Source organism: Myodes glareolus, chromosome 6 (assembly GCF_982192425.1).
Source record: "Myodes glareolus chromosome 6, mMyoGla1.1, whole genome shotgun sequence".
Lineage (NCBI taxonomy): Eukaryota > Metazoa > Chordata > Mammalia > Rodentia > Cricetidae > Myodes > Myodes glareolus.
Window position 1 is genome coordinate 104,164,086 of NC_142031.1, and position 26,584 is coordinate 104,190,669.

At 41.9% G+C, this 26,584-nt stretch overlaps 1 protein-coding gene across 3 annotated transcripts; it reads left to right on the forward strand.

The window, feature by feature from the left end:
- Positions 1-250: 250 nt before the first annotated feature.
- Kbtbd2 (kelch repeat and BTB domain containing 2) lies at positions 251-25,578 on the forward strand. Of its 3 annotated transcripts, none has more exons than XM_085691042.2 (4): positions 251-388; positions 12,396-12,878; positions 20,843-21,008; positions 22,893-25,578. In XM_085691042.2, the coding sequence occupies exons 2-4, from the start codon at positions 12,709-12,711 to the stop codon at positions 24,426-24,428; spliced, it is 1,872 nt and encodes a 623-aa protein (XP_085547168.1). In that variant the 5' UTR covers positions 251-388; positions 12,396-12,708; the 3' UTR covers positions 24,429-25,578. The 3 variants fall into 3 exon arrangements, with proteins under 3 accessions (XP_085547168.1, XP_085547167.1, XP_048296375.1); XM_085691041.2 differs by having other exon boundaries at positions 282-412; XM_048440418.3 differs by lacking the exon at positions 251-388 and adding an exon at positions 971-1,138.
- The last annotated feature ends 1,006 nt before the right edge of the window (positions 25,579-26,584 follow it).

The window sequence follows — 26,584 nt, forward strand, 5'->3', positions numbered from 1 at the left end:
CGCTCCGCGCACGCGCCCTGGCATCCCGGCGGTCGCCCGGGGAGCCCCGGCCCAGACGCCAGCGTCACCTCGCGCCGCCTCCGCCCTTCCTGCTTTCCGTTTCCTTCCCGCGCCTGCGCGGCTCCAATTGTTTTGGCTTTCCGGTGGGGCAAAGGAAAAGGGCGCGGTGAGCCCTATGAAGGCGGGGTCCGGCCGCGGGCACCTGGGAGCCGGCCGAACGGCCGCCGGAGCGGGCCAGGGCGCGGCAGACGCGGGCGGAAGGCCGTGACGGCTCAACCCGGGAGGCGCGCGGAAGCGGGGGCGGAAGCGAGCAGCCCCGAGGTTCCCCGCAGCGCCACGCCCCCGCCGTGCGTGCGGCCGCGTGAGTGCTGCCCGGCGGAGCGGCGCGGTGAGCTGAACTGCGGGAGCCTAGGTGGGCCCGGCTGGACGCGAGGCGGCGGGCGACCTTTGTGGGCCGGGGCGGTGGTGGTGGTGGCGGCGGCGGCGACTTTCAAACCCGTGCGCTTCCGCCGAGCGCGCGGTGTTTCCGGCGCGGCCTGCGCGGGCCGTGGGGCTCGGGGCGGCGTCCTTCCGAGGCAGAACTGTTTTTCCCCGCGCGAGGCGCGCGTTCGGAACGCGGCGGCCGACGGAGTGCGATCGAGCCCTTGCTTTTTTTTTTTTTTTTTTAACTTGGCGCATCGACAGTAGCCCGGAGAGACCCGGGGTAGCAGAGGTCCTGTTGCCCTCGGCCTGCTTGTGTCCCACGGTGGGAAGGGGAAGCTGCCCTCTGAAACCTGTTTGCTTTAGATGGAAGTCGCGAATTTGAACTCGACTCTTAGCTTCTCCTGATGACGCTGGCGACCGGGGAACAGCCTGATCTGCTGTAGTGCAGTTGTTTGAGTTACCGTGCGCTCCCCCTTCCCCCGGCCCCCAAGCCCCTGGCCTACTAGTTTTAAGATTCCTTTTTATAGCTACTTAAAGGAAAAGGAATACTCCTTCTCCGGACTGCAGATCGCTAGAATTTATTTGGTGGCCCTTCTAAGTTAAAACAAGAAATTAAGATAATAAAACTGAAAGACTGCTTTGTGAACAACTATAACAGCTTTGTGAAAACGGGGGAAAAGACCGTCCTGGTCACGTGTTGTTTATACATGAATCTGTAAGTCTGGCTCACTGAGCAACAGTCCAATCAGCAATGTGCTCTGACTGAAATTATATTTTTCTTCTGTGAGGCAACTACTTAATACGTTTGTTTACGTTTTGTTGTTTTTCTCCTCGTTTGAGTTGTGAATTCTCCAAATCTGAGTACTATAGACCCGATCTTTTATAGCTGAAAGAATGTCTTGGTTTAGTCGGCCTTTGGGTAAAGCCCTCTGTAATCCAAGGTCCATTTGAAAAGTCAAGTCGGTTGTTTTCCCCAGCCTCTGTGATGTGGAATACGCTACTGTCCTTTCCGTCTGTCTGATAACGTTCTGCCTTATTGCTTTGCTCTTTTGTTAGTCTAGCGCTTTTTCAGGTCTTTTTAGATCGGAGCCAGAAATCGTAAAGAGAGTATATAACTCTTGGCAACTATGGCGTTTTCGTCGATGGTCCTTTGTAGACAGTGTGTTTCCACAGTGTTATTTCCTCTTCAGATAAGTGCTGAACTTCTCCCTTTTATATCCATAAGAGCAATGCTGCTAGCTTTATTTACAGAGACTGTAAGGAGAGGAGTAAGAGGTGTCCTGGTGATTAGTGTGACTACCATAATGCGCATTTCTTAGTATATCTATCTTCAATATCGAATGTGTTTCAGATGTTTGTTAAATTCCTAGAAACTGGAGTTCTCTCTTGAGGCAGACTGTATTACAGTGTTACCTAGGCTTGCCTTGGAATCCTGCTTCCGCCTCTTGAAACCTGGGATTGCGGGCTAGCACTATTGTGCTATGTTGAATGCAGTCTTTAAAGCCAAAAGATACCTGGTTTTCCACAGATATGCGTGCTATTTAGAAAATAGTCGGCCCACCTTCCCAGCCACATTCCTAAGACTGTTGGGGCTGAGAGAATGATTGGTTTTGCTGCCCTAAAACAAATAAAAATCAGAGAGTCAGTTACATACCAGTCTTTCCCAGTTTTGCAGAGTTTGAATAAAACAGATGTTTACCTAACTTGGGGTGTTAGGGGTAGCATATTGGTTTCAAGCAGTCTTAAGTGATGAAGGGTGTTCCTGATGCCTTTGTCAGGGATTTGGAGTTCTTAGATTCTTTTGTGAAAAGGAGAGATTGTCGTGGGTTTGAAGACAGTGTATTCAATGGGAACATCTCGTCTCTCCTCCACTCATATCAGTGACAATAGTGACTAGTAGTGCCTTCCACTGCAGGCAGGGGCTTCCAAGAACTTTACCCTTGTGGTTTACTTGTTTATTTTTTGGAACATTGGGAATGCAAAACAAATACCCTACTTCTTATTACTGAACTCTAGCCCTAGCCCTTGGTTTGGTTTTTGTGACAGGGTCTTTCTGGGTAGCTCAAGGCCAGCTGGAGCTAGCTGGACTCCCCAGCCTGTTGAGGGCATGCCCAGCATCAAGTTTTTAGTTTTGTTTTTCTGTAAGGAAACACATTTTAGTAGTTATAATCAATGTTAAGGGGCTCTGCCCCTTACAGCTCTATGTAAGAGTGCTTGAGTATCTGTCTAAGATGATACTTACATAACTTGAGGTAGTAGGAAGGACAGTTGATTTAAGCACTATTAATGTACAGAGCAGTTCTTGGTTCTCTTATCTGAAACTGTGTTCTGTTGTTCCTGGAGAAACTGATTTCAGAAAATGGAGTGTTGCTAGAAAAGTTTGGGTCAGCTTTGCGTCAGTCAAGCCTGCCTCCCCCTTCTTGAGACACTGAGTAAAATGGAGGTAAAGGGATGATAATCCAAAATGGTACCCTGTGCTCAATCATTAAGTCGTCTTCTGTTGGTAACTTCCTGATCCTGATATAGCTTAGGAACTTGTCCTTATGCTTGAATTTACGTAAGTGCGGATCACTAACCTGATTGAGCTGTGCACTCCTCTTCAGTTTGAGGAAGGGGCACTTAGGAACAGACTTCAGGCTTTATTAGGATAGGGGAAAGTGCTGAAATTTGTTAAATTTTGTATTTTTTTTTTTCGGGACCGGGTTTCTCTGTTTAGTTTTGGAACCTGCCCTGGAACTCACTCTGTAGACCAGGCTGGCCCCGAACAAGAGCTCTGCCTGCCTCTGCCTCCCAAGTGCTGGGTTAAAGGTGTGCACCACTGCTCCCGGCTCAAATTTGATAAATTATTTCTTTTACTAGTTTTTATTTGAATTTTATGTACATTGGTGTTCTGCCTGCATATATGTCTGTGTGAGGGTGTGGGATCCCCAGGAACAGGAGTTACAGATAGCTGTGAGCTGCCGTGTAGGTGCTGGGACTCATCCTCTGGAAGAACAGCCAACACTCCTAACCACTGAGCCATCTTGCCAATCACTTGATAAATCTTTAAAAAAAATGTCAGCCTTTTCCTCCTTTGCACCTGTTTCTTATCATAGCTCCAGAAACTTCCTTGTGTAGTATGTGTCATTAAAGATGAAGTCGTGAGCTGGGCATGCTGGCAGGCACTCTTCACCACTCAGGAGGCAGAGGCAGGCGGATCTCTGTGGCTTGGAGGCCAACCTGGTCTACATAACAAGTTCTTCCAGCACAGCCAGGAGTGCATAACAAAATAAAACAAAAAGATGAGATATCTTTTCTAAACATTCTCAAGTTTTGGTTGTTTTAGTAACTTTAAAGGACTACCTCATTTAGTCCTCCCAAAGGAGGGACCTCTTTCAAAGAGAGGCTTGCTCACATCGTGCCTCTGGCTTTAATTTGTCTGCACTGACATCAGCCATATCAAGATTAATCTGGTTAGGCTGATAAATTTCATAATTCATACAATTATGAAAATTCAGACAAGTCTGTACAACTTAAAAACTAATTTCTCTTAGCTAAAATATGATTTCGAACTGAGCATGGTGGTTCATGTGTGTGCTATTGGCATTAGAGAAGCTGAGGCCGGAAGATCAGATCAAGAAGAACCTAGATTATATAGAGTACTCCAGGACAGCCTGACCCAGCCTGAGATACTATTTTAGAAACACACAAGTTTTATCAAAGATAAAAAGAGGGAGCTGCACTTGGGGTACTGTGACCTTGTAACTGGAATCTCTGGGGCTGATACAGTGTGGAGATTTGGCCTTTGGGAAGGGGCTACAAAGTTTCACCAGTGATTGGGCCACTAAAAGTTGTTCACAATGTGTCCAGTGCTGTGCTTTCGGCATTGATCAAGTATGATGCTCTAATCCCAGAAAAGGCTGTGGAAGAGTTCATTTTATTCCCATTTATATGTATGAGCAAACTGAGGTGCAGAGCTAGTGAGCTGCAGAAGTGGGCTTCCTCCCAAAGTAGTTTGAGTTTGTGTCTTTGCATACTCGTGTGCGCACGCACACACATACACCATATAATACTTGTTAGCCAGAATGTCTTGGATTCTTTTTAACAAATTTTCAACTTTCTGTGTGACACTTGCATTATTAGAAGATGGAAGCCCACTCCCTAGAGAAAGACCTTCATTATTGTATCATTTCTTTGAGAAAATTTTAGATGGTGTCTTAGTATGTGCTCAGGCTAAGAACTTGCTGTCCTCCTGCTTTATTATCCTGAGTAGCTGAGATGAGCATATGCTTCATACCCAGCTCACTCACTGCCTCTCCTTTTCTCTCTCTGTCCCTCCCTCCCTCCGTGTGTATGTTTTCAGTGTTGGGATTGCAGCCAGAACTTAACTGCACCTGCAGCCGGTGTTTTACTTTTGACATGCAAATAATTACATATATTTGTGAGGTACAATGTAAATCTTAGAGATTTGTTTTTTAGTTATGTATGTACGTCTGAATGTGGTTATGTGCACATGTATGTGGGTGCTCTAGGAGGTGAGAGTTGACAGATACCAGAGGCTGTTGACATTGGTGCTGGTGCTGGGAACTCTGCTTAGGTCCTCATAAAAGCACATAAACCCTTAACCTCTGAGCCATCTCTCCAGCCCCAGCTTAATGTTTTACTGTATGCATTTTGAATAATTAAATCAAATTATTTTAATATGCTCATCACCTCCACTCCCTGGGGTGGGAGAGAGAGAAACATTTCAAGTCTACCCTTAGCAGTTTTTACTTTTTTGCTGTTTGAGACAGTATCACTGTAGCCCCGTTGTATTGGTTTCTATTCTTTCTCTTCTCTGGCTGTGATCAGATGGCCCAACCAAAGCCACAGGAGGCTTCCCGGTTATTGTCCATCATGGCTGAGAGGCCACAGCAGCAGGTGTTAAGTGAGCTGGTTACATTGCATCCATATTCAAGAGAGAGACATTGCTAGTACTCAGCTTCCCTCCTCTCTTGTGTCCAGTCAGAACCCCCAGCCACATCTGGCCTTTGTGTTTCTGGTTTTGAGACAAAATCTCTTCCTGTGTAGCTCAGGTTGGCCTCCCAAGAGCTGAAATCAAGTGAGCACCATCACACTCACGTAGTTGGGTGTTCGGTTGGTTGGGTTTTTGTTGTGTTTTTGGACATGGTGTCTTGAACCCTTAGGCTCAGGCATTCTTCCTGCCTTGGCTGTTGGCTGGGATAACAAGTGCTTATGTGTGCCTAAAGTATTTTTGAATCTCTAACTGCCATTCTCAACATGTGTGTATATCTAGGAAGGGGTGTCTTCCGTGCACTTTTGGGCTTCATTTTTGGAGCCTTAATGAAGAGTACTCATATAAGGGAAAAATTATTTTCAGAGCTCACTGAACCAGGAATAGCACTGTTTGAATAGTTAAGAGGTGTTAGATGAAATCCAGGTGTGGTGGCTCATGTCCGATATCCCAGCACTCACTTGAGGCTGGAGGTTTGCTATGAGTTTGAAGCCATTCAGAACTCAGTTCCAGACAACTTAAACCTTGTCTCAAAAAAAAAAAAAAACCACCAAAGTATTTCAATTTTGAAAATAAGTTAATATATCAATATATACAGATAAAGTTAACTAAAATCATATTTAGTTCAATTTTCAATAATTTAAGGCTGTACTTACTTGTCTTTATTATCTAGAGAGAAAATGTTCTAATAAAACATTTTAGTCGGTAGCGGTTAATCCTGAAATACTGTAAAGACACAGTAGCTCCTGTATTTACAGCAATCAGGAATCAGAGGCAAGGGTACCCTTGGGCCAGCCTGAATCACATAGTGAGATCCAGCTTCCCACCCCACCCCCCAGTTCAAGTGTTAGAGTGCCTGCCTAGTATACAGGAAGCCCTGTATTTCCATAAACCAGATGTGGCACACCCCTTTAATCCCAGTGCAACAACAAGAACACAAACACCACTACTAACAGCAAAAGTAGGTTAAAACAGCGGTGTGGTCAGTTTTGTGAATAGGATTCTATTAAACTAAGCCCACTCGGTTACATGCTGCCTTTGGGATGGAGATGTGAAGGAAAAATAATACATGTTTTGAGAGTCTGTTTTTTTAAAGCTAGGTAACTTTCATTTGTCAACAAAACCCAGAATATTTAAGTAGATAATAAATTTTTCCTTCTCACTGTGAACTGTTTGTTCTTAGTGATGGACAAGTACTTGCTGGGTCTGCACATTTTACTTTCTCTGCAGAATTTCTTAAGGCAAAGAATAAAATGCTCTCTGTGCCTGCCAATAATTTGTAGTTTGAGCAGGGCATAGTGGCACGGGCCTGTAGTCCCACTACTACTAGGGAGTTGAGGGAAAAGAATTTCAGCTTAGTGGCCAGTCCTGGCAATAGGTAAAGATCTCTCCAAAACAAAACAAACAACCCCACAAAAACCCTAGCAAACCAATGCCCACATTTGGAGCTCAAGCTGACCCTATCTCAGGTTGTAAAACAGCCTGGGCTGGAGTGTCAGCAACTCATTTTAGTAGTAGTTGCAAGACCTTAGGTTTGTTCCCATCTCCCTTAGAAAAGCTGCGGCTGGGGGAAATGATTTCTATACCAGCTTGGCCTATAGTTAGTTACCTGTTCACCCTTTTGTCTGCCCCTGACGCTTCCCCTGCTTTCTAAGAGACTTTAAAAGTCAGCTATAGTTTTGGCTGTGATTTGTAGTTGACAGTAAATGTACTTGGTGTTTGGGAGCTTTAGTGATTGGCAACTCTTCTCAGTGCCTCAAGTATAATTGATTATTGGCACATGGTAAATACTCAACAAAACAATAGCTGGATTCATTTTGTGTAGTATTAATTTATCTTCAAAGAAACTAAACAGTTTCTTCAATATTGTTCAGTAAAGGATGCCAACTTCTATTGATAAGGCATATGTGATTTATTGTTATTGCTGTACTGAGAATTGAGACCATGGACTTGAATATGCCAGGTATGCACTCTATGATTATGCTATATCATCAGCCCTTTAATTTTAGGTATAAGATAGAATGGTATGCAAAACAGCTGCTGAAAAGAGAAAAGGGTGAATTGTTACATGGTGCATAGTGTAGGGTAGTGTGTGAGACTTGCTGCTGTGATCAAATGCTTGAGAACAGCTTGAAGAAGAGGTTTGGTTCATCGTGACTGGAGGATGTGGTAGCAGAGCAATAACAGGAAGGGGCTAGGGCAAGATATAGTCCCCCCAGTAATACCCCTTCTCTATGACCTGTTCTTCAGTCAGGTCTCACTTCCACAGTTCAACCGGCTCCCAGTAGTCTTCACATTTTGAATTTATCAGTGGAGTAAACCAGCCTCTAGTTCAGAAATGATCTTGTCTCTGACAAACATTTCTCTTTAGTTACTTAATATAAGTGATTCTCACTCTAGTACTCAGAGTATTTAGAGTCTTTCAGGTTTTCCTTTTTAGAGCAAGGAATTTTGTTACGGAAAATATTGGTGTTGGTGGGCGTCACAGTTTACTAATCATCCTTAGCTTAGCATGTTCACAGCTACACAGCTCAGGTGGGAGTCACAGCACAACAGCACCATCAGTAAAGATAATGTATTCCGTTATGGAATGCTGCCATAGATTTCTTGAGGGTTTTTTTGTTTGTTTTGGGTTTTTGTTTGTTTGTTTGGTTTTGGTTTTTTGAGACAGGGTTTCTCTCTAACTTTGGAGCCTGTCCTTGTTCCAGGCTGGTCTCAAACTCACAGAGATCCTCCTGCCTCTGCCTCCCGAGTGCTGGGACTAAAGGCTTGTGCCACCACCGCCTGGCTTGAGGGTTTTAATACAGTATATAATATATATCATATTGTTACCGGGAGGAAGTTTCAGTGAATACTGAAGTTCACCTGTTTAATTTTCCGTACACTTTTATACCCCAATACCACAGGGGGAAGGAGACAAAAGACTGCTTTAACATGATACAAAGGACAATTAGAACAGTTACTTGTTTCAATACTTTGAGACATGAAGTCATTAGCATTCTCTTGTTTAGGCAGTGAACCCATCCTAGACCAAGAATCCTGAAGGCAGGCAGCTATTCCCAAGGTCAAACCTCCTATTTCAAAAGAAGGAGCAGAAGTACACTTGAATATCCTGACCAGGCAGGAAGTATAGGCGGGATAACCAGACAGGAAGTAGAAGGGTCAATGAGGACAGGAGAATTCTGGGAAGAAGGAAGTCCTGGTCTGCAGTCCTGTCCCAGTCATAGAAGAAACAAGATGTGACTGCCCTGCTGAATAAGGTGCTAGTGTTGGAGGTTCTTCTGTATTTGTGTTGCTTTCATTGGTTGTTAAAGAAACTGTGTTGGCCTAGTTGATTGGACGGAACTCAGGTAGGCGGGGAAGACAGAACAGAATTCTGGGAAGAGCAGAGTCAGGCAGACACCATTAATCTCCAGCGTGAAATGGATGTAGGTTAGAATCTTGCCAGTAAGCCACAGTCACATGGTGATACACAGATTTAATAGAAATGGGTTAGTCAAGATGTGAAAGTTAGCCAATAAGAGGCTAGAGCTAATGGGCCAGGCAGTAATTTAATTAATACAATTTCTGTGTGATTCTTTTGGGGGATAAGCTAGCCGGGCAGCAGGACGCAGCCCACTTGCCTCATACTACAAGGTACCAAGCCACGTAGCTAACACAGATAAGAATAATGGGCTAATATAAGTTGTAAGAGTTATGAAGCCTGAGATACTGGGCCAATCAGTTTATAACTAAAAAAAAAAAAAAGAATATCCTGACCATTGTTCAGGGTGGAATGGATCTACCTTTATGAACCATCTTAATGTCAAAAAACACCAAGTAACCATACCCTAGGTGTGGCCACATTTGTTGTCAACATCTTTGAACAAGCTAAAACTATGACTTTCAGACAAGGTCGAAATAGACTTACATTTTTGGGCCTCCACACCCTTGACACCTGTTTTTATTACTTCCACAATTAACTTTCTAGACACCTGACTGCATTTTTAGCAGTTTCAGCAATTGTGTAGTTTGGCCAGAAGATACATTGTAAGCTCTTTGTCACCCTGAATGATTGATACTTTGAGGAAAATCAGTGGTTCCAATGATCATACATATAGAGGTTTTATGTTAAAATTACTTTCCTTTCTGATTTTGGAGTTCAGGGTTATGAAATTTAAAATTGAGGTAGTTTGGGGGTTAATTTATAGGTAGCCACCTATTTGGATTTCCCTCTTCATTTTCTGTTTTGTAATTCCTTTGACGCCACGTGTTAGAAATATCAAGTTTCTAACTTCAAACATTTTTTAAATTAAACTTTTAATTAATTTGAATTTTTGCTTGTTTATAAATTGTATTATTGCTTGTTTTGCATGTATGGGTGTTTTGCCTGCGTGTGAGTTGTGTCATGTATATGCAGTACTGAAGGAGGCCAGAAGAGTGCTCCAGTCCCCTGGAAATAGTTACAGAAGGTTGTGAGCTGCTCTGTAGACCTAAGAGCTGACCCCTGGTCCTGGAAGAGCAGCCAGGTTTTTTTTCTTTTTTTCTTTAGATTTATTTATTTATTAGGTATACAGTGTTTAGCCTACATATATGCTTTCACACCAGAAGAGAGCACCAGATCTCATTACAAATGTTTGTGAGCCACCATGTGGTTGCTGGGAATTAAACTCAGGACCTCAGTGTTCTTAACCACTAAGCCATCCCTCTAGCTCCAGTTTTTGGCTTTTATTAAGGGAATGTTATATAGTAGAATATAGGTATGGGTTTTCCCCCATTGAGTGGTGTTACTATTTCTTGATATAACAAAATGCATGGATAAAAGCAGCATAGGGAAGGGTTTGTTTTGGCTTACGGTTTTAGAGTACAGACCATGGGGCAAGAGTTGAGATAGCTGTTGTCCTTCTTCCTCAGGGATTGTTCATAGGTCCACAAAGGGGAACAGGGCTCAGAAGGCTGTCAATATGACAGGGATAGCCCTCCATCTCCTCTGGGAGGCGACTTCAATGAGACAACTTTATTTCTGGGTACAAACCCTAATTTGCAGTAAGTGGCACACTCCTAGCTGGATTAGTGGGAGCTTGACCCTATCAAAATGACTAGAGCATTAACTTGATTACCATGTGGGCATCAGGGGAAGAGTGTTTTCAGGGAACTATGTCAAGGGTCATCTGTGAGATGAGTCAGGCATCCGGGCCTAGAGACATCCTCCTAATAAGGACAGATAGCAGGAAGTTTGGCTGAGGAGGGAGTCCTCCATTTTGCTGAGCTTGGTGAAAGCTCCCAGGCCATGGTAGACTGCCACCTCTGACCAGCAGGGTCTCCCACCGGTTGTCACTTCACCCCACAGTCAGGGAGCAGCAAGTACTGAACACTGCTGTCCAGTGACCTGCTTTCTATTCAGTATGGGAATCCCAGAGTGTTGCTTGTGCTATCGACCTTTACAATAGGTCACATTAACTAACCCAGAAATTCCTTCACAAACATACCCAGAGATTTGTTTTCATGATTGTCCTAAAACTTGTAAGATGACAATCAAGATTAGGCATCGTTAATGATTGCCTAGCAATTCCAATATTAATGTAGTCCCCCTTTTCTTGTTTGTTTGTTTGATTTGTTTTTCAAGACAGGGTTTCTTTGTGTAGCACTTTGTAGACCAGGTTGACCTCGAACTCCGAACTGCCAGCCTCTGCCTCCCAAGTGCTGAGATTAAAGCCATGGGGCGCCACCACATGTCTAGCCAGTTTTATTTCAAATCCCATGTTGATCTTGTCTAATTTCTTATGTGTACTTCGGTTTATTGGTGGTTTGTAATGCATCATAATGTGATAGAGTCTCCAGGAGAAACTTATTCTTTCTTCATTCAAATATTCTGACAATTTAAGTTCACACATTAAATTGGAAAATGATGTAGGAGTGTCTTCTATTTATCTGTTGCTTTCATTGGTTAGTTAATAAAGAAAACTGCTTGACATAGGTCAAGAACATAGGTAGGCGGGAAAGACAGAACAGAATTCTGGGACGAAGAAAACAGAATCAGGCCGTTGCCTTAGAGCTCTGGCCCAAGATAGACGTAGGTTAGAATCTTCCCGGTAAGCCACCACTTTGTGGTGACACACAGATTATTAGAAATGGGTTAATCAAGATGTGAGAATTAGCCAATAAGGGAATGGAGATAATGGGCCAGACAGTGTTTAAATGAATACAATTTGTGTGTTGTTATTTCAGGTGTAAAGCTAGCTGTGCGGGAGCCGGGTGAGATAAAAAGCAGGCCTGCTTGCCTCATCACTACGGGAAAACATTGTAATTTGTATAGTATTGGTGTTTTTCTGTGTAGCAATGTTATTCTCACTCATAAGCGTTTCTAAAAGAAAGCACATGGCAAAGAGCTAAATTAGACAGACTTGCAGTGTGTAGTTGAGAGAAGGAGATGTGACTGAGTGGGTGAGTGCTCGATGGCATGTTGTAAGGCTCTGGGTTCTACCCCAGCTCCTCAAAACAAACTACATGCTTGACACCTAAATAAACAGACACGTGTACACATTAGAATTTCTTAAAATTTAGAAATTAATAATTTTTAATCTCATTGCTATGTAGTCTTTGTATAAATATGTCTGGAGAGTGACAACCACTGCAGAAGAGGACATCTGTTTGAGTATTGTTTCTCCCTTAAATTGCAGTCATGTGTTGCTGGCTTCTGCAATTTAAATTCTCTAAAGAACCTTAAAGTCAGCTGTTTATTATGTGCTTATTTTCTCCAATGTTTATTTCTTGTGTGGAAGGCAAAAAGTTTAAAGTACAGCTGTTGATTTTCTGCAGCCTAGTTATTTTAAATGTTACAGACTTGAACAATTCGTTTTTCTTCTGTTTTGTTTTTATGCTAGTATCTAAAATTGATTGAAACTTCACATAAATGTAAAGTATATCAAAGGCTGTTGATTTAAACATTGTATTCTAAGAGCTTGATCTACATATTCTAACTGAACTCTTTTCTTTTTAGTTCTGCAGAAAGCCTACTGAACATAAGATGTTGCAACAAGATCTACCTCCTGTATTCTTCCCTTTTATTCATGAGCTGCGCAGTTGCAGATCTGAGCAGGATGTCTGGAGACTCTGTTGAAAAACTCTAGCGCAGGATGACCTAGCAAAGACTGTAAGCCTCTAACAGGATACTCTGGGATTGCGTCAGTTCTGGTTGAGTGCTACAGATAACAGCAAGCGGACACCCTCCTTTATTTCGGAAGTATTCCTTTGACCTTCCATCAAGGCGGACTTTTCTGATCTGTTCTGGGAGATATTAATGGAATGCAGTCATGTCCACTCAAGAGGAAAGGCAGATCAATACCGAGTATGCTGTATCCTTGTTGGAACAGTTGAAACTATTTTACGAACAGCATTTGTTTACTGACATAGTGTTAATTGTTGAGGGCACTGAGTTCCCTTGTCATAAGATGGTTCTTGCAACATGTAGCTCCTATTTCAGGTGAGTAGTTGGTCTTTCTTAGCTTGTGGTAACAGTCTTATTTCAGTTTATTGCACTATGTGGGCATGGATGTGGGCAGGTATGCCAGAGCAGTGGTGGAGATCAGAGGATAACACCCTTGCCAGATTTGGTTCTCTCCTTCCTCCTTTATGTAGATTCTGAGAAGGCATATCAGGTCACCAGGCCTGCCCAAAAACCACCTAACCCTATGTCAATAGAAATTCTTTTCAAAGTTTTTGGTTTTGTTTTTTTAAGACAAAGTCATGCTGTGTAGCTTTGGCTATCATTAAGCTCACTGTGTGGACCAAATTGGCCTCACAGAGATCTGCCTGCCTCTGCCTCCCGAGTGTTTTTACTCGGTACTTGTCAAAGCATTTCCTTATGTGTTTAAGGAACAGATGAAGTTTTTACAAAAGTATTAAATATGTGAAAATTGTTGAAATTGACTATAGTTTTACTTTGGGGTACTATAAAATTCAATATACTGTTGTTGTTTTTTTTCTTGAAAAGAAAAACAAATGAGATTTACTCTTATTTTTTTTAAATACTGCATTTAGAAAATCGTGATTGTTTATAAACTGAAGAGTTATGTAACGGACTCAGTTTTTAGGGAATAATTGATGCTGTTTAGGTACTAGCATAAGCAACAATCACAACAGAAATATCACCTTAAGGAAAATAGCTTGGATAAGCTTGGATAATTATGCTTTTGACCCCCTCAGCCTTACCAGACCCCATGCAGTGCCGATGACAGTGTTGGTGCTCTCTGTGTCTCAGAACCTGGAAGTTTATATAGTTGTGCTCTTTAGAAATAATAAACATTTTTCCTTTTTTCGAGGAGCAGGGTTTATTTTAGCTCACAGTTCCGGGTTACAATCCATTGTAGACAATTAATAAAAATTAGAACTTTCAGTTTTAAAGTTCTTGAGAATAGCAACTAAGGTAAAAAAAAAAATTGATTTTTGCTCTCTGACTTTTAAGGTGAGTTTTGCTCAGTGTTTGAAAGTAGGCAGGATGAATAAGATAAATTAAATGTGGACTAAGTGTATTTCTGCTACAGAAAAATTGTTTCTGCTGCCTATTTGTGGCAGCTGTAGCAAGGCAGACTAAATGGACTTTGAAGATTGATTTACCTACAAGTGAAGAGATGGCACATTCCTCAGCCCTGGCTTGAGGGCCAAGCCAGGGCCTCAATGCCAGTTGGCTGTGCAGTGCCAGCTACTTTGGTTTCAGTTTACGGTGTGGGTTTTCATGCAGTTTCAGACACTGCTTTTCTTCTCTGTTACAAAGCCTGTTTACAATAATCAGGTACAGTTTTAAAAATGGAGGTTACTGAATTTTTGGTGTTTCTCAAGTGCAGACTTAGAAGCTATGCATTAAAGAGCTTTGCACGTGACTGTGAATATGCATTCTGAGACTGGAACGCAAATCATCAGATTCATCCAACAGCACCTGACCCCATGGAGCCATCTTGCTGGAACGATGGTCTTCTATCAGTAGGAATTCTTTTAAATGCTGAAGTTTTCATTTTCGTTTCTTACGACAGTCTTAAGATTGTGTAGCTTTGACGGTTCTTGAACTCACTATGTGGACTAGCAAAATAACTCGGCAGGTAAAGACCCTTGCTTGTTAAGCCTAAGAACCCGAGTTCAGTCCCTGGAACCCACAAAGTGAGAGGACAGAACCAGCCCTTCCAGTTGTGTGCTGGCTTCTACACATCAACTTGCAAACGCACACAGCATGTTGTTTTGACAGTCACAAAATTAATGAAGAAAAAAAGGAAGACATAACACAGAAAATGTTAATAGCATTTGTCTTGCATAGTTTTCATTTGCTCTTATTTTTTTTAATAATGCATTTAGAAACATGGCTGTTTATAAACTGAACAGAGCTCATCACTTTTGTTTTCCACACCCACTGTCTTGGCTGGGGTAAAAATTCAGGGTTTTAGTTTCAGCGAATGGATATCTGAGTTCATAAGCTCTCTCTTAATGACTTAATCACAAACTGGTTAGCCATTGTTGGGAAGAGCTCTATGCTTTTGTTATAGATTGACATCTGCATAGTCATAGAGCTGCTGTTTTTGTTGTCCAAGCTGGTCTCCATTGTGTGAACTTGTATGAGTCTCCTGCTTCAGCATTATTAATAAGCGAGTAGGTTATTTAGTGTTAACTTTTGAAGTCATCTGATATGGTACCAAAACTATGCAATGCCTTTAATCCCAGCACTTGGGAGGCAGAGGCAGGTGAATCTGTGGGTTACACAGAGAAACATGCATACGCCCCCCCCAACAAAAACTATGCAAGAGAAATTCAGTTTATTTTTTGTTACGGCTTCATTTTTTCTTCTTCATTAAGTTTGTGGTTGTAGCAAAAGCATGTTGTTTTGTTATGTAAATTTTAATTGCATTTGTTTATTGTGTGCAAAAGTTCAGAGTACAGCCTGGAGGGGTTGGTTCTCTCTTCATTTTGGGGTTCCCAGGGATTGAACTCAGGTCATTAGGCTTGGAGAACAAGGTTCTTTATCTGCCAAGTCATCTTTCTGGTATTTTCAATGTTGTTTATCAAGTTATTTACCTGAATTAATATTTTTGAAAACAAAGCAGCTTTAATCTTTCATTAATACTGTAATACTACAATTTTAAAGGCAGCAGGTTTTTTGTTTTGTTTTGTTTTTTTTTTTGTTTTTTTTTTTTTTTTGGTTTCTCGAGACAGGGCTTCTCCATGTAACAGTCCTGACTGTCCTGGAACTCACTTTGTAGACCAGACTGACCTTGAACTCACTGAGATCCCCCTGCCAAGTGCTGCTAGGATTAAAAGCATGCACCACCACCACCCAGTACAGGCAACAGTATTTTCAAGGCTTTCATTATGTATAGTAGCTAATTCCTTTCATTTATTTATCTTGTGTGTGCAGGTGTTTTGCCTACATGTAAGTTCAAAACATGTATCTTTGCTTCTCATAAAGGCTAGAGAAGGGTTTTAGATCGCCTGGAACTGGAGTTGTAGATGGTTGTGAGCCACCATGTCAGCACTGGTAATTGAACCCAGGTCCTGGAAGACCAACCAGTCCGTTATAGCTGTCACTCAAGCTGCCTTTTTGTTTGTTTAATGTGTGTTGCTGCTCTACCTGCACATGTCTACACTACATGCATGAGTTACAGACAGCTGTGAGCTACGATATGGGTGTTGGGAATTGAACCTGGGGCCCCTGGAAGAACTCTCAACCATCGGGTCATCTCTCCAGCCCTCAAGCCACCCTTTACAAGTTTAGATTTTATGTGTATGTTTGTCTACATTCAGTGCCCATGGAGGCCAGAAGAGGGTGTTGGATTCCCTGGAACTTGGATTGTACATGGTTGTGTGCCACCTAAGAATGCTGAGAATTGAACCCAGGTCCTCCAGAAGAGCAGCCAGTGTTCTTAACTAATGAGCCTTCTTTCCACCATGTAGTTCCCTTCTTTAGCTTCCATGATTTTGTGGGAAAACATGATTTTCCTAAAGCAACCACTTATATTTATTGAGTACATAGAATAGTCGGGTACGTGTGTATAATTAATGCTTCATATCATTAAGATCTTATTTTTGGACTAGTTTTTTAGCCACAAAATTTTTTCCCTTATGTACCGAACAGATGATGGTGTATGCCTTAATAATATATCTTAAGTATTCATAGCTGGAGTCTGCCTTCAAAATTCAGGATTGTTACATACACAGCTAATTCTGCTTTTTATTCTTTTTATCTTCCTGTGTGTGGTGTGTGTTTATTGTATGCCTGGGAGTATGTGTGCCGCTGTGTGTGTATGGGTCGGAGCACAAACCTCGGTGTCAGACTTAGCCTCCCGTTTTGTTTGAGACAGTGTCTCCTTGTTTGGCACTAATAAGCCAGCCTTGTTGGGGATTCTCCATCTCATTGTAGAAGATTGAGATTACAGATATAACTGGGCCTGCCTTTAGTTGATTCTGGGAATTTGAACTGAAATCCTCAGTATTTGGGCAGCAAGCATTTTATCCACTAGCTGTTTCCCCAGTCTCAAATTTCTGCCTTTAAGGTAAGTTGTGTTTTTCCTTTGTAGTTTGTTACTCAAATAGTAATTGTATCTTGGTAACATTGACTTGTTGATTATTTTAAACTCAAAATGATTGAGTTACTACTTGAGAATTACTCAGCATTCTATGGCTCTTGAGCTCATTACATAATTATGTAATTTGTCATTTGTTTTTTCCTTTTTTTAAAAAAAAAAAACAATTAATAGGGCTTAGTGAGTAGGGTATTTGCCACCAAGCCTAACACCTGAGTTAGATTCTCCAGAACCCACATGGTGAAAGAAGACTGGCCCACAAGTTGTCTTAACCTACATATGCTCACCATGGCACATACCCACACAGTCGGTCAATAATATTTCATTTTTTAAGTGTCCATGGTCACATTGGCCAGACTTCTGCTATTTTTGGTGTTTAGGAAGCAGTCGCTTTACAGGTAACGATTCTCACTGTCATCTGTACCCGTCAGTTGTTCCTTGCATTAGGCCCTGCTGGTGGGAATGATAAGAGAAAGATAAGTGGTCTTTACACGTACCTTGCACTGCTGTTAAGAGTTCTTGCAGTTCTTTTTCAGGTTTGAGGTTCTCTCTCTCACACAAGTGAAGCTGGTAGCAATAGACGTTGCTGGGTGTCTTTTCTAAGAACACTGTCCCGACTCAGTCGTGTTTGTGTTCGTCCTTTAGCTTCGATAGGATTTCTGGGACCTGTGTTCCCTCCTTGTTTGCCTGGATTTTTGCATATGTCTGCGTTGCTCATTTTGTGTGATATTAGGGATCACTAGGAACCTCAGTTTCTTTTGCAGTGTATCTCTTTTTTGAGGACGGGGCAGGGAAATATAATTTCAGCTTATAGGCCACAGTCCATCGTGAAGGGAGGCCAAGATAAGGGACTTGGAGAAAGAAACTGAAGCAGAGGCCAAGTCAGGCTTTCTCTTAACTTCATAGCTGTCGCTTGTTTCTTAGAACTTAGGTAGCCCAGCTTTGAGCCCACAGTGATCCTCTTGCTTCAGCCTCCAAGTGCTGGGAGTACAGATGTAAACTATTGTGCTAGCCACAGATGTATTTATTATTGTTGTTAGTATTTTTTTGTATTTTATAGTTACTGAAGATTAAGCCCAGGGTATCACATAGACAAGATGGGAATTTTCTCACTGAGATACACTGGTCCTTTTAAAAATTTTGTGTTTAGGCTGGCTTTGAACTTGTAGTTCTCTGACTTTAGTCTCAGTCTCCCAGGTAGCTGCCTCCCTAGTTTGAAAGGCACACTCCTCTTGTGCTGACTCCTGTTGCATGTGTCTGTGGTTCAAGCTCTCCTCAATCCCACAAACTGAGTTGTGTATGTGTTGTGTGTGTTTTCTTTCTTCCTTTCTTTCTTTCTTTCTTTCTTTCTTTCTTTCTTTCTTTTTTTTGTTTTTTTTTTTTGTTTTGTTTTTCAAGGCAGGGTTTCTCTATAGCTTTGGAGCCTGTCCTGGAACTAGCTCTTGTAGCCCAGGCAGGCTGGCTTGGAACTCACAGATATCTGCCTGCCTCTGCCTCCCGAGTGCTGGGATTAAAGGCATGCGCCACCACCGCCTGGCATGTGTGTGTTTTCTAAACTGGAGTTCTTAAGTACAGTTTTCTTGATTTGGGGGCAGGAGTGGTCTTCCTTTTGTAACTGGTCAGTTTGTAGCTGAGTCATGGCTACTGTATTAGTGCCTAACCTTCAGTTTTCCTCTGCTATTGCATTCTTTACTTTGGCGATTATATCATTTCCTTTTGACTCAGCTGGTCTTCACATATGCAGTTTAACTCACCTTTTTGCAATGATGAACTTTCTTGGCCTTACAATTTGTTACTGATTAACATTTTTTCGAGGTATTTTGTTGAAAGTAAACAAATAGCTTTGACTCTTATCTGCTTTCTGCTGTATCCTGTTCTGTGTTCAGAAAATAGCTAGGCTTTATCAGCCTTTTGTAATGCTTTTGTATTTATTCCTGGCATGCTCTATCTCTAGCTAGGTGCTTGCTCTAGTTTCATAGCCACTTCTCTGGATTTCAACCTTTAGCTCTTGAGCTCTGTCTGTGTGTAGAGTATTCATTTTAGGGACGAATTCACCGTGGTTAATCTAAGCTCACAACAGTCTCCTTCGCTGTCAGATGAGTTTCTCAGATGACTCTGAGGCAGCATGGGACTAAAATTGAGCCTGAGGCCTCATGTGTGTTACACATAGTGCTCTACAACGGAGCTCCCTCCCAGCCCTGCCCATGTAAAAGCCCGTGACCTGCCGCTCATCTTTTGACTTCATGCTCTGTTCTACTGCGTGAACCCTATCGAGCTATAGCTCTGAGCAGCTGTGTCCCATACTGTGTTATCCACATTGACTGCCTTCCTCATCTCTTTGAGGGACCCAAGCTAGTGACTATTTTGGAACTTATTCTTTTAAACCACTGCATGCAGAGGTTTTTTTCTCTTGTGCATGCAGCTTGTGTATCCAGTTAAATATTCTAGCAGGCAAGCCGGCAAGGTGGCCAGCGCTTACCATTAAGCCTGACAAGTTGAGTTAGACTCTACCGTTCCAAGGGTGGAGGGACAGGACCGACTCTCAGAAGCTGTTCTCTGACCTCCACAATGAGCTGTGGCCTAAGCCCTATCCTACAACGCACAGTAGACTTGCACAATAAATAAATATAACAATTCTTTTAAAGTAGGCTTTTAAAAGTTTCAATATGAACCTGGTGTGGTGGTCCACAGCCTTTAATCCCAGCACTCAAAGAGGCAGAGGTAGGCATATGTTTCTGAGTTCAGCAGTCTAGTCTAGTAGTGAGTTCCAGGGCAGCCGGAGGAACAGTGATACAACAGTGATATTCTGTCTCAAAAGAGTTGGGGTCTGTTTTCCCACAGTGTCAATAGTCTTTCCAGCATAGTTTCCTGCATATTTTTTGTAATAGAGCTGCATGTTTAGGAAATTCTTTAGTCGCTGTAAGCTTTTTAAAGTAGAATTTATATAGCATAAGTCCACCCAGTTTTAAGTCTGCAGTCAGCTCTCTGCAGCTTTTACCACATCTTCAACTGCAAATAGAAATACTCTAAGAAAGAGTATTCTCTTTCCAGTCTAGCAGCTATTTGTGTGTTTACATTGTTACATTGTTTGTGGTAGTACAAGTAGCCTATGGAAGGCTGGATGAGGCTGTAGTCCAGTGAGTGTAGTGCGTGCCTTCATCCATGAAGTACCCTGGATTTGATCTCCAGACTACATGAACCAGGTATGATAGTACATGTCAATATTCTCAGCACTGAAGAGACGCAGGAGAATCAGAAGCAAGACCAGCCTAGACAGGCGGATTGGTAGGTACTAAATATATAAATAAAGCTAAAAAGATGGATGTGTGTTTTAGACTAATATGCCTTGTTTTAAAGGGGGACTTAGTATCTTTGTTTTCGTGTGCTGAGGGTATCCAGGAGCCATTTTACTTGGATTCTGTGGGTGACAGAACTGTGCTGTGGTCTCCACAGTGTCTGACTTACAGCATTTCTGTCCCCTTTTGCTCATCTTTATATAGTCAGTTCACAGTCCTCCCACAGCTCTGGGTAACTTTCTGTCTCTATATAGTTGGCAGTTTTGGGACATTTCATGTAAATAAACTTGTGTCTTTTGTATCTGGCTTCTTTACTGATCAGAGTGTTTTTGAAGTTCATTTATTTAGCAACACTTCTGTTTTATTGCTGAATAGTATCCCATTGTGTGACTATGAAGAGTAAATTAATTTTGATGTCCCCCCCCCTCAAAATGGCGTAGTGGTTACTGTCTGCCTTGTCTTCAGCCCTGGATTATATATGATTTTCTTGTTGTCTCTGAAGGTCTTCTCTAAAATAGATACTCTGAATAAACATCCTGTGTTACCCAGCTTGTTTTGTTAAGCTTGCTTTCTGTGTCCCCCCCTAGGGCCATGTTCATGAGTGGACTAAGTGAAAGCAAGCAGACGCATGTGCACCTGAGGAATGTGGATGCTGCGGCCCTGCAGATGATAATAGCCTATGCATACACAGGGAACCTGGCAGTGAATGACAGCACCGTAGAACAGCTCTACGAAACAGCTTGTTTCCTGCAGGTAAAGCAGGCTTCTAACCTGCTAGTGAAGTGGAGCTTGTTTTGTCAGCAAACAGTACTTTACTGGTGATAGCTTTTTAAAAAGATTTATTTACTTTTATGTGCATTGGTGTTTTGCCTGTGTGCATATATGTCTTTGTGAGGGTGAGATCCCCTGGAGTTACAGACAGCTGTGAGCTGCCATGTGGGTGCTGGGAATTAAATCTGGTCCTCTAAAAGAGCAGCCAGTGCTCATAGCCAGAGTCATCTTTCCAGGCCCGCATTCATGATAGGTATATCTTTATCTGTACAGTTTTAATGTTAATTTTATATGAGTCATTTTCTGGTTATAAAATGTGAAATGAAGAAAAAAACAGGACTTTTCTCAGTTGGTAAATAATTTTGTGGCAGAAATGTTATAAAACAGGTAAGCGAGTGACAATATAAGAGCCGTATTGGTTTAGAAATACTAAGTTTATTTTCCCATTTGTTCAGGGGTAACACTGTTAAACACAAGGTCTTATCTGTGTGGATTTGAATACAGATTCTGTGAACTGAAAGTGAGCTGAGTATGGTGGTGCACACCTGTAATCAGTGCTGGGAAATCACAGGTTCCAGGGCACTCAGAGCTTTGCACACACAGTGAGGCCTGTCTTGAAAGAGAGACAGAGTCACTTTCATACTGGTTTCATATTTTCTTATCTTTTTTATTTTGAGACAGGGTTTCTCTGTGTAACAGTCCTGCCTGTCCTGAAACTCACTTTGTAGACCAGATCCTCATGCCTCTACCTCCCAAGTGCTGGAATTAAAGACATATGCCACAACCAGCTGGCTCTGGTTTCATATCTTGCCTAATGCTCTTCAGAATTTAGACTTCAAGTTATTGGTTGAGTTAAGAGTGTTTACAGTGTTTAAAGCTTTAAATTCATTATGTTTGCTAGAACTCTCACAAACACATTTAGATTGTTACGGAAGATTTGATGCTAGTAATGGTTGTGGACTATATTGAGCTATTAAGTAGTTAACTAAAATTGATGTTGATGTATTTTAGTATGATTAGCTGTTCTGTATTGCTTAGACTCCCTCCAGATTTTATAGGAATATGGCTGTTCCCATCTTCTCTTTCTCTGCTTTTGAATAACACCTTGTACTTTGAAAACTGCTGTTTGCAGCCAGGCATGATGGCATGGCACCATGCTGTACTCCCAGCAGCTGGAAGACAGAAGAGAAGGGCTGGTTGAGGGCAACACCAGCTACATGTAGTAAGCCCCTGTCTGCAAAAACAAAACAAACAAAGTTTCTACCAAGGGAGAACTTTTAGAGCTCAGAGACCAGCCTTAAATAGGCATTTAGATCATTTAAATAGCTCCTTAAATCTGAGGTTGCTATATGGGTCACTCACAGCAGCCTGAATAGGAGCGGTAAATAGGTCGTTGGGTAAGGAGGAAGAAATGGAGATTGCCTAGTCTTGAAGTCTAATTTTATTATTGCAGGAAACTGTCTCCTGCCCAAATATACACATACATACATACATACATACATACATACATACATACATACGTCAAAATTGACAGTATAAGGGAGTCTGCTATGGGAAACCTATATCTTACATAAAAATAAACTGGCGGGAGCTAGACAGTGGTGGCACACATCTTTAATCCCAGCACTTGGGAGGCAGAGGCAGGCAGATCTCTGAGTTTAGGGCTAGCCTGGTCTACAAGAGCTGGTTCTAGGTTAAGCTCCAAAGCCACAGAGAAACCCTGTCTCAATAAACAAAAAATAATAAATTAATTGATTAAAAAAAGTAGAGGGATGGGAGTAGCTCTCAATGTAGGGTATTAGATTTAGATTCTCAGCATTTTTTATATTATTTTTTATTTATCATCCTTTATCCCCCTTATTTTAGGTAGAAGATGTATTACAGCGTTGTCGAGAATATTTGATTAAAAAAATTAATGCAGAGAACTGTGTTCGGTTGTTGAGTTTTGCTGATCTCTTCAGCTGTGAAGAGTTGAAGCAGAGTGCTAAAAGAATGGTGGAGCACAAGTTCACTGCTGTGTACCACCAGGAAGCCTTCATGCAGCTGTCCCACGACCTGCTGATAGACATTCTCAGCAGTGACAACCTAAATGTCGAAAAGGAAGAAACAGTTCGAGAAGCTGCGATGCTGTGGCTAGAGTACAACACAGAATCACGATCCCAGTATTTGTCTTCGGTTCTTAGCCAAATCAGAATTGATGCACTTTCAGAAGTCACACAGAGAGCTTGGTTCCAGGGGCTCCCGCCCAATGATAAGTCTGTTGTGGTTCAAGGTCTTTATAAGTCTATGCCCAAGTTTTTCAAACCAAGACTTGGGATGACTAAGGAGGAGATGATGATTTTCATTGAAGCATCATCAGAAAACCCTTGTAGTCTTTACTCTTCTGTCTGTTATAGCCCCCAGGCAGAGAAAGTTTACAAGTTATGTAGCCCACCAGCTGATTTGCATAAGGTTGGGACCGTTGTAACCCCTGATAATGATATTTACATAGCAGGGGGCCAGGTGCCCCTGAAAAACACAAAAACAAATCACAGTAAGACAAGCAAACTGCAGACCGCCTTCAGGACTGTGAATTGCTTTTACTGGTTTGATGCACAACAAAATACCTGGTTTCCAAAGACGCCGATGCTCTTCGTCCGCGTGAAGCCCTCCTTGGTTTGCTGTGAAGGCTATATCTATGCGATTGGAGGAGACAGTGTTGGTGGAGAACTTAATCGGAGGACTGTAGAAAGATACGACACTGAGAAGGATGAGTGGACAATGGTGAGCCCCTTACCCTGTGCTTGGCAGTGGAGTGCAGCTGTTGTGGTTCATGACTGCATTTATGTGATGACATTGAACCTCATGTACTGTTACTTTCCGAGATCTGACTCATGGGTAGAGATGGCCATGAGGCAGACTAGCAGATCTTTTGCTTCAGCTGCAGCTTTTGGCGATAAAATTTTCTATATTGGAGGGTTACATATTGCTACCAATTCTGGCATAAGACTCCCCTCTGGCACTGTAGATGGGTCTTCAGTAACTGTGGAAATTTATGATGTGAATAAAAACGAATGGAAAATGGCAGCCAACATCCCTGCTAAAAGGTACTCTGATCCCTGTGTTAGAGCTGTTGTGATCTCAAATTCTCTTTGTGTGTTTATGCGAGAAACTCACTTAAATGAACGAGCTAAATACGTCACCTACCAGTATGATTTGGAACTTGATCGGTGGTCTCTGCGGCAGCACATATCTGAACGTGTACTGTGGGACCTAGGGAGAGATTTTCGATGCACTGTGGGGAAGCTTTATCCATCCTGTCTTGAAGAATCTCCATGGAAGCCACCAACTTACCTTTTTTCACCAGATGGAACAGAGGAGTTTGAACTGGATGGAGAAATGGTTGCACTTCCCCCTGTATAGGGGAGTTGAAGGGGTGCACATGCTGGACTAGTGATATCCTTTGTTAAACCAGAGGATATAAAAGGACTAAGTATGAGTACATAAAAATCTATCTTTGATACATTTTATTTTTATGGCCTACTTAATATTTGCATCAGTATAATATATATATCAGTGTGTCATACAGGAAGATATGCTTCTGTAATATGAAATAGGTTATTTGATAATTGAGAGACTTTGATGTGTATCATGTGAGCATAAGAGTCTGAATTATCTAACATTGGTAGCCCTGTGTATGTACAGTCCAGAACTTCACTTTTAAAAGTAATTTCCTGTTCCTAGTGTGGTATACCAAAATTGTGCTGAGATTATTTTAGTATATGTATTGAATTCCTGTACTTCTAAAGTCCTGGAATATAGTTTTTCTAGCATAATTCAGCTGCACTTAACACTAATGTTGATGTCAGTCTAGAAACGTCTTTCAAATCCTATACTGTTGCTGAGGAAGATCTCCTCTATGTCTATGGTATCACACAGGGAAAGCTGTGACTGCAGGACCAGTCTCACTCTTCTACTAGGTGCATGTATTCCCTTCCCACTGACTATACTTGTCTATAGAATACAGGTTGTCCAGTCAGCTGGTCACTTACCAGGTGCGGACTTAAGTTGCTGGGCTTGCAAATGAATTGCTAGTCCCTCATTGTGCGGGTCATTGTGGAGCTTTAGTCAGTAAATGTCTCCACTTTCCATATTACATTAACGTTGGCTCATGCATATAACCACCTGCTGCTGATGTAGTTCTCCATCTTAAAAAGATTTAGAATGGATTAACCAGGTCATTACATCTTAATTTAATAACGAGCATTACTGTAGAATGATTGTGTGTAGGTATCTCTTAGGTGTGTTTTTTAACCTGATGTGTGTATGTTTGGGGGGTGGGGGTTGGAAGGTGAGCTGTGCAGGAATTGTCTGCACTGAGTATGCAGGAGAGCAGACACTAGCACTGCTCAGGCATTAATCCCAGGAACCACTAGCAGCTGTGGGGCGCCACCAATGCAACTTGAGCACGGGTGCCTCGTGACAAACATTGCTGGCATGTTCAACTGCATAATGCTCTAGCACTGTATTTTGAATGACATTAATTTATTAAATAAATTGTATATAATCAGTATCTGATTTGAGTTTTTTTCTTTGTGATGGGAATGCTCTGTTGTGCTTTCAGTTGAGGTTTTGCTGGGCCAGCTTAGGCACTTGTGAATGATTTCTTAAATCTGTTAGATACACACACACAGAAACATATCCCTTTCTGCAGTCCTCTTATCCAACATAGTTTTTGGTTTGAAAATACTAAGAAGAGAATTGTAGAAATGAACTTGAAGCAAATTAATCTGCAGGTTTGAATTGAATAAGCTACATAACTGATAGCCGCTTAGTAACCAACTCAGTTAGGTTCACTATGGTATGGAGGCAGCAGCTTGTTTGTTTCCCAGCGCCGCCCATCAGCTCTGAAGTAATCACACAGAAACTATATTATTTGAAACACTGCTTGGCCCATTAGCTCTAACTTCTTATTGGCTATCTTTTACATCTTAATTTATCCCATTTCCGGTAATTTGAGTTTTGCCACATGGCTGTGGCTTACCGGCTAAAGTTTCAGTATGTTTGTCTCCATCGGTGGCTCCATGGCGTCTCCCTGACTCTGTCCCCTTTCTCCTAGCATTCAGTTTAGTTTTCCTTGCCTACCTAAGTTCTGCCTTATCAACCGGCCAAGGCAGTTTCTTTATTTACCAATGGTATTCACAGCATACAGAGGGGAATCAATTCTCTGTGGCATGAAGGGACCACATTTAAGTAACTTAACAATTACTGATCTGGTTTCTAATTTATAAAATAAGCTTTTATAGTAAAGGTGTATGTAATAAAGCCATGTAAAATCAGTATATGTAGGATTTGATACTATGACCAGCTTAAGGTATAGGGGTCTTAGGATATGTCTGCAGATAAGAGAACTATTAGAATCATCTGGAGGTGTTGTAAAAGCTTGAGATGAGCAGGGCAAGGTTACTTGGGTCTTAGTCACACCTCATGACAAAGTTGAAGTACTCTACTTGAGTGTTGTTGGTTCAGACCTTATGTACCGCTTTGGAAGATGATCAGACAATGTGGAGGACATCATT

Coding starts and splice junctions, on each gene's coding strand:
- Kbtbd2 (XM_085691042.2), top strand. CDS start 12,709: ATGTCCACTCAAGAGGAAAGGCAGATCAATACCGAGTATGCTGTATCC. Junction 12,879..20,842: donor ACATGTAGCTCCTATTTCAG/GTGAGTAGTTGG, acceptor GTCCCCCCCTAG/GGCCATGTTCATGAGTGGAC. Junction 21,009..22,892: donor AAACAGCTTGTTTCCTGCAG/GTAAAGCAGGCT, acceptor CCCTTATTTTAG/GTAGAAGATGTATTACAGCG.